General features: G+C 40.3%; 1 protein-coding gene across 3 annotated transcripts in view; it reads left to right on the top strand.

The window, feature by feature from the left end:
- The window catches only part of LOC113572697 (lethal(3)malignant brain tumor-like protein 4), a 58,645-nt gene that overhangs the window by 27,675 nt on the left and 17,171 nt on the right, over window positions 1-13,799 (top strand). For 2 of the 3 annotated variants that reach the window (XM_027002484.2, XM_027002475.2), the window contains exons 15-17: window positions 2,804-2,989; window positions 5,025-5,174; window positions 7,899-7,972. In XM_027002484.2, the coding sequence (XP_026858285.2) occupies window positions 2,804-2,989; window positions 5,025-5,174; window positions 7,899-7,972 (410 nt within the window). Of the gene's footprint in view, window positions 1-2,803; window positions 2,990-5,024; window positions 5,175-7,898; window positions 7,973-9,129; window positions 9,171-13,799 lie in introns of all 3 variants that reach the window. The other variant, XM_027002494.2, reaches the window with a different exon arrangement.

Genomic DNA, 13,799 nt, shown 5'->3' with positions numbered 1-13,799 from the left:
TAATCTCACCCTTCTACCGGAGACCTGAGAATTGATGTTGTGGAGCAGTATTTTTGCTATTCCTGGATTATGCTCTTCTAGACTAGGATTGTTGCCATCATCCCTGGGATCTGCTAGAGCCACTCCTTCAGGTTAGGGGTCTCAGCTACAAGTGCCGCTGTCACCACTGGGACAGCTTTGGTGTTAGCCTTCATCATTCCATTTTTTTCTTTCAGCCCCTGGTACCTTTTCAGCTTTTTATATTCCTTCCTTTTAATGTTTCCATCACTTGGGACTGTCATATCTATTATCACCACTGTTCCTACATCTTGTCTACTGTCCCAATGTTTGTTTGGTTCTTGCTTATCTGCCTGAATCTGGAGGTCCCACAGGACCTTATCCTAGTTTTTCTCCACCACCATGAAGGATCTCTGCCTGAAATGTCCTGTTTCTCTGGAAACTTTGTGTACTTGACTGCAGTTGTGACTGCAAACTCCCCATCATTTACTGCTGTACACTGCAGTGACACACCTGGAGTCTTCTTTAGAAGAGATTGTATATATTCTATACAGCCATAACAGTAAAGCCAAACTGCTTAATATCATTGGCATGTGTAACAATTGGCCACCCTAGTTTCCCTGTCGTGTATGTTTTCCTTTGCTTCCTGGTCGTTCCGTTTCTTGGTTTCATTTTCTCCACCCCTAGTCTGTTCCTTAATTCCAGTCCTTGTTTTAGTTCTCCCTGTTTATATGTTCACCTGTGTCTGTGTCTGTTTTATTTGCCTCCCTTGTTCGGTTTCCCGCGTTTAGTAAAGAACCTTCTGCATCTGTATTCTGCCTCTCGCCTTGTCCCTGCTAACATGTTACAGCATGAGAGCAACCCAAATGATATTAAGTAGGTTATATCTTCTTCTTTTTTTTTCATTAATTCATCTAAACTGCTTAATTAAGATCAAGGTCATGGGGCTAGTGCCTATCGCAGAGCTGGACAGTGTGCAAGGCAGGAACTTTCTCTACAAGAGCAGCATGGATTAGAGAAGTGTGTCTTATATTATCTTCCACCATTAACTGCTGTTCATACTCTCCCTTCTCCTGCTGTTAGTCACACAAGAGTGGAAGTGTTTATCTACACTGTAATATGGATTCATATTGCGAGGCTTTCAGCACTATCCTTTAAAACTATAGCAAGTTGTTTAACATGGTGAATTTTGTGATCATAAAATACATGATCTATACTTACAGCTCTTAAGAGGAGCCTGGCTATTTGGCAGTAATGAACTGTGAAGGTAAAGGACTCGGTGCTTGAATGGCACTTTATTTCCATCTGTTCTCACTAGAAGTGTGAGATCTTCCTTAATGAGCAGTGCAAGCTTGGGTGGTGAGTTTCATGTAGACCTCCCCTGAAAAGTACTGATTTAAAGTCCGCCAGGCATAGCCTATTATCTGATTAGAATAGTAAACTAATTGCCCATGGTTTCTTTGAAGCTGCGTTACCAGAAACTAACTGGCTGGCTGGTACACTTGTTCGCTGGCTATTGCCGTCATTGAGTTTATACTTTTGTCACGCGTTGTCTATGGTGTTGGTTACTGTCATGTGCAGTGATAAAGATAATTGTTTATATATGCCAATTTAACACAAATTTTATCACTAATTTATTTGTGATTCAACAGGTGAGTGCATTTTGTTTCTTTTGTCATCAAGACACAATACTGTGTATTGAATTAAATTTCTGTTTCTAAATTGGACATAACTAACTCTACCAATTTCAGGTCATTTTTTTAATACACAAGTATGACCTTGAAGCAATAAAGGTCTCCACCTGAGTGGAAGACTAATGTGTTTTAATCAATCTTCGTTTCATTACTAAAGTTGCCATATGCTTCAGTACTTCAGTACTTAATCTATACCAGGAACACAACTCTTCTGTTAAGTAGCTGTTGTGGCCAGATGGTGGTTCAGATGTGAGGGAGTTAAATAAAAAGTGGCCCTTTCCCCTGCATTTTCATAACAAAAAGCAATCAGTGCAGAGTGCTGCAGCCTACTAAACAAAGAACCAGCTCAGATGCATAAGTCAAAAATCAGAAGAAAATTCAGTGTACAGTTAATGTGTGCACAATATGTATGTCCTGTGAGCAAATGTCTTTTTTTATGTTTTTAGATAAACAAATAAATTATTTTTGCCAAGCTCTTCATGCCTTTGTAGTTACCTTATAACTACCCTATATTCTGAATTGTTGTCACCGTATCTGTTTATACTAATATCACAGAAGGCTGGAACATGAAAGTGAGCACTCTACCAAATATTTAAAAATGTTATTGTGATCTATAAGCATCCTGCCTTTCAGTATGCTCAGTTGTTCACAATCATTATTATGTTGGTTTTGATGGATGACAGCAAGCACATGATTCAATAAAGGAAATAATTTTGGTAACATAAGACTGGCCAGTCTTTAACCATGTCATTTCAACGGTGCAATGATGTGTTTAATATTGCATGTGTGGCATTTGTAATATGTAGCCATATAATATGATTGTAATAAGACTGCACAGTATAGACAAACTTATCTTGGCTGATGGAAGAGCTTGTTCCCACCTGTACGAGCTGTCATGGCATAAATCACAACTTCTATTGGAAGCATATCCGAGCGGTTTTACACACATGTGCTTAACACCTGCATCCTGCCGAGTGTCCACAGCATCGTACCCAGCAGCATCCTGTTTTATAGCAGAAACCATGTGCTGTGTGTCATCATGTGCACTTGTCTTCACCAACTATGTTCTCTTCTCCTCTCTGTCTGTCGTTGTCGCGTTCCGTCGGCCCCAGTGCCTTCGGCTGTCCATACTCAGACATCAACATGAAGAAGGAGGCTGTGTTGCCCGACCGGCTGGGAGGCGAGAAGCAGATCACATTCGTCCCTGTGCACTTTGTACAGAAAACCAAGCGGCTATGTGCAGAGGAAGAGGAAGAAGAGGATGAAGTGAAGGATGAGGACAGTCATGTTGAGAGCAGGTTAGGAGTCCCACAACTGTGTCTGATTCTGCCTCTCTGGTTGTCTGAACTGACATTTTTGGGGGGGATCTTTTTGATCCTAGTCTTTCTTTTAGCTAATTTAACATCTTTTTAAGTACCATGGTCCCTACATCTTTTACATTTCATATTAAAAGCTCATATTACCTAGTTGCCAGCATAATTTTCTGAAGCCAGTGGTAAGCCAATGAAGTATGGCAAATAAACCAAATTTTAGGCAAGATAACTAACATGCGCATGGTGGTCAAGAGAATGAAACCTTCATTGACTAGATGGAGATGCATTTAGTTTCTCTTTTACAGTTGAGGTCATTTCAGATGGTTTCATTATCACCCTTCATAGCAAGCTCAGCCCTGTTCGTATAGACCTGGCCACATTCGGTAATGTTTCACAACACACAAATCCACATTAGGAAATGAGAACTGGCTGGGTTTCTAACCACTTCATTCTGTACCCAAATTCACAAGAGTGGAACAGGAAATACCTTTTAGATTTCAGTCACTGTACTCTTCTCGGCATTGAGCCAGTGGGCTTCATCTTGTGTTTTCCCTCAGCAGAAACTTCAGAGGTGGCCAAACTGGATGTCTGTCTCACTCACAGCAGCATGCAATGGTACAGGGGCAGCTTTGCCCCAAACATCTTCTGAGAGATTGTGCAAAATTGCATTTCTCCTCCCATTGCACAATCGCCCCTTGCTAAGGTTACGGTGTTGCATCAGGCCAGATGTTCAGAGAGCTTGTCAAAAATAATGGCTGAGTGCTGCAAGGTGATTCTTCAATTTAAAAATCCAATTACCAGTACTCCGCGTCTCAAGAATGTGGAAGTAAGGTTTCACTAGGAAGTGAAATGGTTGTCAAACTCCTTTACATAGTCACCAATACGCACTTTTATTAATAAACATCAAGGTTAAAACTGAGACACTAACTCGACGGGCAGTCTCATTCTCTCAGTTAAAGCATCTAACCAAGCCGTAAGGTCAAGCTGTAAAGCTGCAGACCTTCTCTAATCCACATTCCTGCACAGTCATTCCCTTGACTGCAATTTTTTGTTCCCTGCTCACTTTGGCTCTCTATACCCGTGTAACCCCCCCCCCCCCCCCCCCCCGAATAACAAAGATTAACTCCCCAGCCAATGAGAGTAAAGGTAAAACAAAGTGGCAATGAATTAATTAGCATACAACCTTAACATACACAAACATGTGACATAGATATTATCCATACATACACAGCCAATACACATGCATAAATACAATCGCCTTTTGTGAAATCTATGTGCATATCTATTTATGCATTAGGTACCTTTTTATAGTCAGTCTTTTAAATCTTTGTGATGTTACCCAGGTGATCAGAGACTGTCCAATTGTCTTTGTATTCATTTATTTATGGTGTGGTTTAGGGTCTGGTGATGGTGATTCATAGCTTGCTCTGTTACATCACCTCACTTTTTAATGTTGAATGCCCAAAGAGATGTTTTCCTTTTTAGCTGAGGCATGTCCTGTTACTGAACTTGGTCAATAGACAGAATGTTGTTGTGATGTGATAAAAAAAAATTTTATATATATATATGAATATATGAATATATGAGTTGGAGCCATAACCAAACAATGCATCAGTCTTTTGCTTTGTTTTGTGAGTGAGAGTGTGAAGCATTTTGCTTGTGATCTTTTATAACATCAATGCATACGTTTTTCTCTAATGAGAGAAGTGATTGGTTCACACATCATACAGGAAGTATTAGTCTGTCTTTGTATGCATTAAACTATAATTTTTGTTTTACAAATTGATACAATTTTATGGCTCATGAGGCAACCAGCTCCCATCTGCTGTAATGGAAGTATTGACTGTAACTAGCACAAGGACAGATGTTAATCCTTCACTGCAATCTAAATGCAAATTGCCCCTGTTTGAAGTGAGTCACAAACCCCACGCATTTTTTCTGGGCCCCTTGCATTCTATTTGGGCACCTTTGCAGAGCTGAACAGTTACTATGATCCATGCATATTTCCTGCCTCTTTCAGGGCAGAGCTGGCAAGCTGTGACGCGGCCCCACGGCTGCGCGGCCGGCCCCCAGGCCATGCCATGGTGAAGCGGGAGTACAAGGAGGAACCTGTGTCTCAGGGACAGAAAGCACTCTCTCCACTGGGGAAGAGAGGCCGGCTGCCCAGCAGGTACACCAAGCTCATCCACTACACAATAAGAGCTCTGCAAGAACTTCACAGGCACTGCTGGGAAGCTCTCACTGAGGTCTGATGAGATAACTAGGTCTTTTGATGATACAGAGGCTGTATGATGAAACTCTGTGTAATATAAGTGGCTTTTTCTTTTGAACCCAAAGTTCCAAATGCAGAGCATGGCACTATTTTGGATCACCTTATTTCAAATAGGTATAGCTATAAAACACTTTTTTTTGCTTCCCAACTAAAATAAGTAGACCTCATTCTGTTTTATGCTGAAATCAAATCCATTTTTAGAATTAAAAATGAGTATGAATATAATAAGTAAAATGTACATATTTAGAAATCATATCAATTATAGTACTTAAAGTAATTCTGAAATAATTATATATTGATTAATTATATATGATTTATTCATAAACAAGGTTGTTGTTATTACACTTAAAATGTGTATAGACATACTTCTGAAATATACAATGTCTGGATTTTGCCTGTATTTAGCCTCAGGACAAAACTGAAAACATATTTGGATTCAGTAATAAATGTAATTTTTTTTCCAGGAAGCAAAGTCACTGTTGACCAGTGAAATTTTCAGATTTGGAAAGATGATTTATTCATATTGACTCTAGCAAATATATGGATAGTGTGTAAATGTGGAGCTAAGGCACATGTGACAGAGTATATGAAAAACCATTTAATTTTGGCATTTTATAAAGCATAACATTGGACTACTAGGAAATCAATCCCATCTTTCCCTCATAGTGTTGGAGTGTTTCCTTGAGGTAAACTATATTATTATGCGCTCTGAGACTGCAGGATAAGGGGACCTCTTTCCCTCTCATCACTGTATTTTAACTAAAGATCTGGGTAGTCCACATGGATTACACTGTCAGTCTCATTCCTCTGTACAGTTGTATCACAGCTAGTGGCGATGATGATGATGATCCTGATCCTTAGCACTACTGTGTAACATGGACATGGTTATTAAAGTAAATGTGCATGCCACATGTCCATTAGTGCTTGTTCCCATGGCCACTGTGAGACTGTCCTGCCCATGCGTTCAATTCCAAACATATGTTCCATGTTAACCTGTATGATTAATACTAAATGGATTGGTTTGTTTATAGGGCTGTGTTAATGTGGTCCTAGAGGAGTAGGTGTTAGAGGAGATGATCGTGTTTCTGTAAAAGCAGAATGTGTCATGAGGATTTTTTTAAGCATGTATGAAATGGAAGATAAACAGTAGCACCCCAAACACAATGGAGCAGACAGCCACTGCAGAATGATGACTGGATGATAGTTTTCTGTGTGACTCATCTGAAAAAGCATAATCAAATAGGCCTAGTCTAATGTCAGTAGTTTTTAGCAGGAGATGTGAGCTCCATATCACAGCCATCTCAGCCATCTCACTCTGTATTCCTACAGTCCCTTTTTGCTGCCATCAATTAATCGTATCTCTGCTTGACTTTCAATAAAAACAATGTTTTGGAGCAATTTTTGGTCTCCACTAAAACCATATACAGGAGAATTCCTCAGAGAGCGCAACAAGTCAATACCATGAACTCTCTGTAAGAACAAGAATGTTTTCAGTTTCCTCTTGCTGTCTTGGCACTGTAGCCTAAAATTAGGAAGCAGATTTATTTTAACTTTATTTTATTCTATTTATTTTATTTATTTTAACCTGAATGCATTTAGTATAAGCAAAGGGGAAAAATGAAAGTGGTCATTTATTTCTTCTAATACCATAATGTTAAGAATGTCTTGTGTTTCTTTGCTATAGTAACATTTAGCTACTTTGAGAGACAGTTCTAACCTGATAATTAGGAAAATAGTTTAACTAGAGATTTCATTTTTACCATGACATTTATTCATTCCACTCTCAGTGTAAATAGTATGGTATTTTCTGAGGCTCTTTGCCCTTTGAAATCTTTTTATCTTAATTTGTTACAGATGCACTCTCCCACTTGTTTTCCCCAGTACATTCACAGCCACTACTGAGTGCACTCCTGCTAACATTTCAGTGTAGTAGGATAAACCATACACATGCTTAAAGTGGGACCTAATATGAAAGGCAAAAGCTGAAAAGTTTGTCTGTAAAGAACTTCTGTTCCTCTGAGTTTGTGTCAAACCCAGATTATATCGGATACTAGGAGCTAATGTTGGATGACTGACTGATGCCTGGAATCTGTACATTCGCGTAAAGATTCCACATAGCAAAACATCATGCAAAACCTAGAAATTCATCAGAATTGTGTGTGCTAACTAAATCAAGAATATGAAACCATAAAAATGGTTGACTTTTATATCAGGCTGAGTCATGTTTGCTCACAAGTAGTCTGAAATGCTAACTAAAATTGTACTCTACAGTTAGCATTACTATCAGTTTAGTACTATCCACATGCCATGTATCAGATATTCACGTGTATGTGTTAGCTTTACATTGTAAAGATTGTGAATTTGCTTGCAGTTATGCTATGTACACTGTATTCACTTTATACTTGCCACTAACACATTCTTGTAATTTATGGTTAAGACACCACTATTGAAGATTAGGCAGTGCTTATGTTTGTGTGGATCTTCTCATCTTGCTGCCACTGTGCATTCTTAAAGTGCACACTCATTCTCTGGCCTGGAGAAGTGACTTGCTTTCTCTTTTTCTAGATAATCACACATCTGCTTCCTCTCTTATTTGTTTATCTCCCTCTCCCCTCTGTCCAGGCTAGCCCAGTCACCAAAATATCTGCGTGTCAAAGCTGAGGAAGAGGAGATTGAGGTGAACAGCATGATTGCAGGTAGGAAATAGCCATGTCACTAACCTGTGTTGTGTGCTGAGGTCTGTTGATCTTCTTGACTGGGTTTTGAAATGTTTTTGCAAATTAGTTTGCATATTATGTATGCATTCCATAGCCCTGCCAAGAAAACTGACTACCCTGTCAATATTGAATATATCTCTTGATCTGCAACCCCTTTTGACCGTTAGGGAGAATTGTCTGTGTTTTAATGTGGACTTTTAATATGAATTTTTACTCTCATTTTTTCCACTTCTGACTTTTGATCCACATCATACAGAAGCACACAGCACATCAGTTCAGTCAGCATGTCGCTTCTGCATTGCTTTTATCCATCTTGTTTTTGTGATTGCAATTCAGCCAGCTTCACACCTCTGGCTGCAGCTGACTTCACAGTTCACTTGCCATTTCTAAATTGGTCAGTGTTAAAATGCCATTTTGAGGGTGTTCCCCGCCTGTTCTGTAGGTCTTCATCATGCTTTCTCAGTATTTAGTAGTTGCTTTTTTCTAAGCATCAGTGGCCAGTTGAATGGCATTCTTTCCCCATCATCTGTTTTTATGTTTCTATGGCAGTGTTAGCAGTCTACAGGGGAAAGGCTGAGCCCTTCAAACCTCCAGTAATTTAGCATCTATGGTGCTGCACTAAGCTGCAGGGAGAATATTGGATAATGGAGTCACTCAACTGAAATACAGTTTTTAAGTGTGCAGTGGGACATAAAAAGGGAGTGTGTCTTTTCTGTGGGCTAAGACCCCTAAAAAGTCCAAGAATTTGGTTTCCCTTTTACATGGGAAAATATGAGCTATAGAGGCACAGAGGTTGACTGCATAGGCATATGTGTCCTGCTGTTAACTGTTCAGATGAATGTGCTCTCAGACGTTTAGACATTTACAAACTGAGCCATGTTGCTTATGCATACTGGTGGTGAGTACAGGTTCTGACACATTCTGCAGCAGACGTTGTGAACTGATGACTGCCATGTACTCCTGTATTTTTTTACTTTGATTATAATGTTTCTTCCATTATAACTGAAAGCTTTTAAATGTAATGTTAGAATGAGAATTTGTCAGCAGATATATGTTAGGAGAAGTCATGGAGGCTCATTTTATTTTGGTCCCTGTTTACTGCAAAATACTACAGTTCCGATGCTCTCAATTTATAGGTCCAGCTTCATTGATTTGTTTCAATTTCCTGATTGTTTCTGTGAGTATTCAAGTCTTCACTTGTTTTGTATATTTATATGCTGTCAGCAAGAAATAGGCTGTTGGTTTTTGTGTGCATGTTTTCATGTGTGCAAGCATATGTACGTCTGTCCATAATGGCACAGAAATAGCATATTCTCCCAGTGTCTCCTCAAGAGTGCGTGGGGCTCTGCTCTGTTCCCCACCACTGAGCATTCTTTTCTCAGTGAAGCAGAGTGAGGCACTAATTTTAGCTCTGTGTGCCTGTGAGAGAGAGAAAGAGAGTCAGAGAGAGAAAGAGGCTGAAAATGTGTGGTGTGGCTAGAGGCTGTAGGCAATGATAAAATGAGAGGAGGTGAAAGAGTCCTGGACATGACAATAGAACATATTACCACCATTGACCGCGTAACCCCCCCCCACACACACACACACACACACACACACACACACACACAGACACAAACATAATGCACTCTGCTCTCTTCTTGCTCAGCACTTGAAAATGTTCATTTTTCGTGCTTTTCTTTCTAAGCATCATTGACTGTGTATGAGGGCTTAAGTATGAGACAAAATGAAATATCTTTTTATATCTGTGTGTGCTTCAATCTCAGACACTGATATCAAACTTTTTTAGAATCTTGCATTGCAGTAATGGAAACTGCATGGAAATGTGTTGTCTGTGGAAGGCCATCGTGCTGTAAATCTTGGAATTGCAAATGGTACTCAGGTCAACTCTTTCATAAAGAATCAGCATGTATTTTACACTGCTGTTTTCACTTAAAAAAAAAACTTGCTTAAAAGTTTTATGCACTTTGCATCATTTTTGAACCCACAAGTTTTGCATAATGCACTACAGTAAAATATGCAGTGTGAACAATAAGTGTCTTTTTTTTTTTTTTTTTTTTAAGTTAGTGCATGAAACACTGCAAGGAACATACAGAAAATGATTTTCTCTGTTATTTTCAAAATGTGATGTAGGTGTGACAAGGGAGGTGAGGCAGGATGCAGAGGCGAGCCGTGACAAAACAAACATTTATTAAACACTAGACAAAACAAAAGCAACATACACTGAACAACACATTAAGACAAAACAACAAGCAGTAAATAGTCTTCAACACAATAAAAGGCGCACATTAGGGCAGCTGAAGCACAGCTTACACAGCGGACCTTAAATACCTGCGCTAAAAGTAATGATGACAAAAGACAAGTGTGACACAAACTGGGCTAACAAGGGAGCAGTGTGGTGGTAAAGACGCGCGCACACACATCACACGGACCTGGGAAAGAGTCAAGGAGGGCTTTGCCATGACAGTACATTTTTAATTTTTAGGTAGGTTAGAATGGCATTATCAGCATACTCTGTGCATGTATTTGTTTTAGATCCAAAAATGTGCAGTTTGCAATTGTAGTTCCAAACATTCTGATTAACACTTTCACAGAGAAATTCATATTAGGTTTTTTCTGAAAACTTGTGTAGCCATGAAATTTTGTCCGTTCAGCGTGTGCAGTTAGTTAGGAGTGACTCAGCAGATGGATTTTTATATTTGGTCCAGTTTCTGTCCCTAGCGTGTATAGTTTACTCCAGAATCAATCGGAAAAGGTTGGTCTCCTTTTGCCTCAAACTGTACAGTTGGAAGTATGTAGATTTTGCTAAATCCCTTCTTGCTGAGTGTACAGAGATATGTTGAGACCCAAGTGAAGTTGCTAAATATTTTAAGGCACTTTAAGAGCACTGGCCCAACTGCATTTCCAGCAGTATGATTCTGAAGATGAGAAAAACATTACAATGAGTTCTAGTGCCTTCATATTGCTGATTGAATAGTTGATTGTGGCAGCCATACTGTGGAATATTTCATTTGTCTCCACAGCATTATGAATGACTAGAGGTGCTTAGATTTAGGAGATAACCTTGTTTTCTCAGAGTCACCAGGGAGAAATAGTGGCAGAATGAAAAACCAAAGGCTCTTTACTGTAGTTTTCCATTGTTTTATGTGTGTAGTATTTTTGTACACTATTCCCAGCTACCCCACTACCATTATGTTCCATGTATATTTTCCCCATTACATAATCCACTAAAAATATTATCCATTTTAGAGTGTATTTTATTTTACTTATTTAATGACAGTGAATTCTGTAATGTAACTGGAATCTTGGGGCAATGAGATTAGTTCTGTCTCATTGACATAGTGCTTTCTCCAGTGTGCCTCTCTCACCTTCGCTATGTCAGACGTAACTTCTCAATTGGTATGTCTGTGTAGCCCTGGTCATGAGAAAGGAAAGAACTAGAGTGATAATGGGTCATCTCTGATACAAGCTTGAGAGAGAGAGAGAGAGAGAGAGAGAGAGAGAGAGAGAGAGAGAGAGAGAGAGAGAGAGAGAGAGAGCATGGATAAAAAATGAGCAATGAGTAGAAACCTTCCAGGTTGAATGATGACTTTGCATTTGATGGAGGTAGATGCTGAATTAGTGCTGGTACAGCTCTCTCTCTCTCTCTATCTATCTCTATCTCCCTCTCCCTTGCTCACACTCTCTTACACCATTCCTGTAGGAATATGGGAGGCTTGACCTTAACAGGGAGGTTGACGGAAGAGGGCACTGGGCTCCCAATCATCTCAGCCCCCTGCTTTGCACCACTAGAGCACCAACCACACAGCCCCTCCGCTAGTCATTAGATTAACCAGAGCACACCGAACAGCTGCCATTCCAGTAGCAATGTTACTACTGCAGCACTAACTATGCACTCATATCAGCAGAATTATGTCTGCAGAGGATGTCTGTCACTTGCAGTGGGACTGTACCGATGACCATGAAGACATGCAATAGAAAATCAGTGAAGTGCAGCTTGGAGTCTGGTTGTTTCTCTGATGCTAATTTGATGCAATTAACTATTGTGTTCATATTTTCGTAGTTATGTTTATCCATCACTACCTACAGATTTTGCTGTGTTTTGAGCAGAGATTGCAATGTACCTTATTTCTTCCTAAACTGTTTACAGAGTTCAAAGTTTAAAGCAATGGCAAGTAGACTGGGTGAAGCAAATATGACAATTGTGTATATCAAAATTCCCATCCACTGCTGGTTGCTTCATTATTACATACCAGGCTGACAGTCTGAATGTAATGGCACCAAGCTGTCAGGACAGGAGCAAAGTATACTGGCAGCCAAACTAAAAAGACCACAAATTACCAGCCTAATTTGTATCAGTACTAAAGAGGCATGAATACAGCAAATGAGGCCTAGCTTCATTGTTCATCATGTGGTATTTTATATCTTTAGGCACCATAGTTTCATGTCACGGAGCCAGGCTTCTCTGCAGTGGCTTGTATCATGAGGCCAGAATAATGGTGTGTCAGATGTCTTCAGCCCAGGCCTACTGCTATGGTCTATTAGTCATGCTTCCCCCGCATTGCCACTGCCTTCCCCTCTGTCTCAGCCTTGCTCACCTGAAGCCCACGACCTGCTCTCTGCCACTTTCCGCTCTCCTCTCACGCTCCCTTTTTCCCTACTCCCCATCTTTGTCCTGCTCTTTCCATTCAGTCTCACTTCCCCTCCCATCTCTCTCTCTCTCTCTCTCTCTCTCTCTCTCTCTCTCTCTATCCCCTCCCCCCCTTTTAAGATTAGATTCATTTTCTGGGATGCTCTCAATGTTTCATACACACATGCCTCACCCTTGTGCTCTTCCTCTTTCTCACTGCAGAGTAGCAGAACCCCCCCCCCCCCCCCAAGTGTCTGGGGAATGTTTCACTTCAGCCAGTATGCTTATAAATGCTACAGTTCCCTCCCCATTTATCGTCCCTGAAGCCACCACCAAACTCACTCGGGACACATGGGAGTTTATGCTTGGTGTCCTGTTCTTTCCCACCATACTGCATAGCACTGGATTTCCAACAGGGACTGTTTTTCCATTGCGTTTCATGTCGGCACTGCAGAGTTCTGGCCAGTGTAATGTCCACTTGGCTTGCAGGGGGGCAGAGGCACATTACTTGAGCACAGTCTGTCTGTTGCTATAGCAGCAGAAGAGCACTTTTATGGCAGCTGGAGCTGGATGGAGAGGAAGGCATGCCACACTCAGGTTATCCACCTACAGCTCCCATGAGCCCCTCCGCTGTTCGCCAGAGGCTAAGCCACCTGCATTACTCCACCACACTTTTCTGTACTGCTTGCTTAGGTAGTCGTTTCTTACAAGTCAGTTTATCTTAGTTTGGGCTTTGCTTTTTTGTGGTTGTTACTGTTGTTGTGATTAGGATATTTTTATCTTACTTTTCACATTACATCACAGGCATCCAGCAGAAAAGTAAACTATTGCCCCCCCCCCCCCCCAAACCAGACATACACACATTAACATTATACACAGCCAGACATCCATATAAGTGAAATAAATAATAGATAAAAGTAATGACAAAAAAATGGTTACATTGTTGGAAGCTGACAGCATGACAAGCCAAATAGTATGACAGCATATCTCTAGTTTAAGATGGTACATGGCTTGCCTGATCCATTGACTGTATATCAGTGGAATGGATGTCTTTCTGTTTAAACACATTTGTCTCCTTGCCAGGAGAGAGCAGAAGGCCAACATGTTAATTTCCCACCTACTAAGAGGAATGTTCACCTGGGCCCACACCAAATGATGCAATGAGTGGAGACTGCT

The sequence above is a fragment of the Electrophorus electricus genome, chromosome 10 (assembly GCF_013358815.1).
Source record: "Electrophorus electricus isolate fEleEle1 chromosome 10, fEleEle1.pri, whole genome shotgun sequence".
In the NCBI taxonomy this organism is placed as follows: Eukaryota; Metazoa; Chordata; class Actinopteri; order Gymnotiformes; family Gymnotidae; genus Electrophorus; species Electrophorus electricus.
This window is presented reverse-complemented; position numbering and strand designations above follow the sequence as displayed.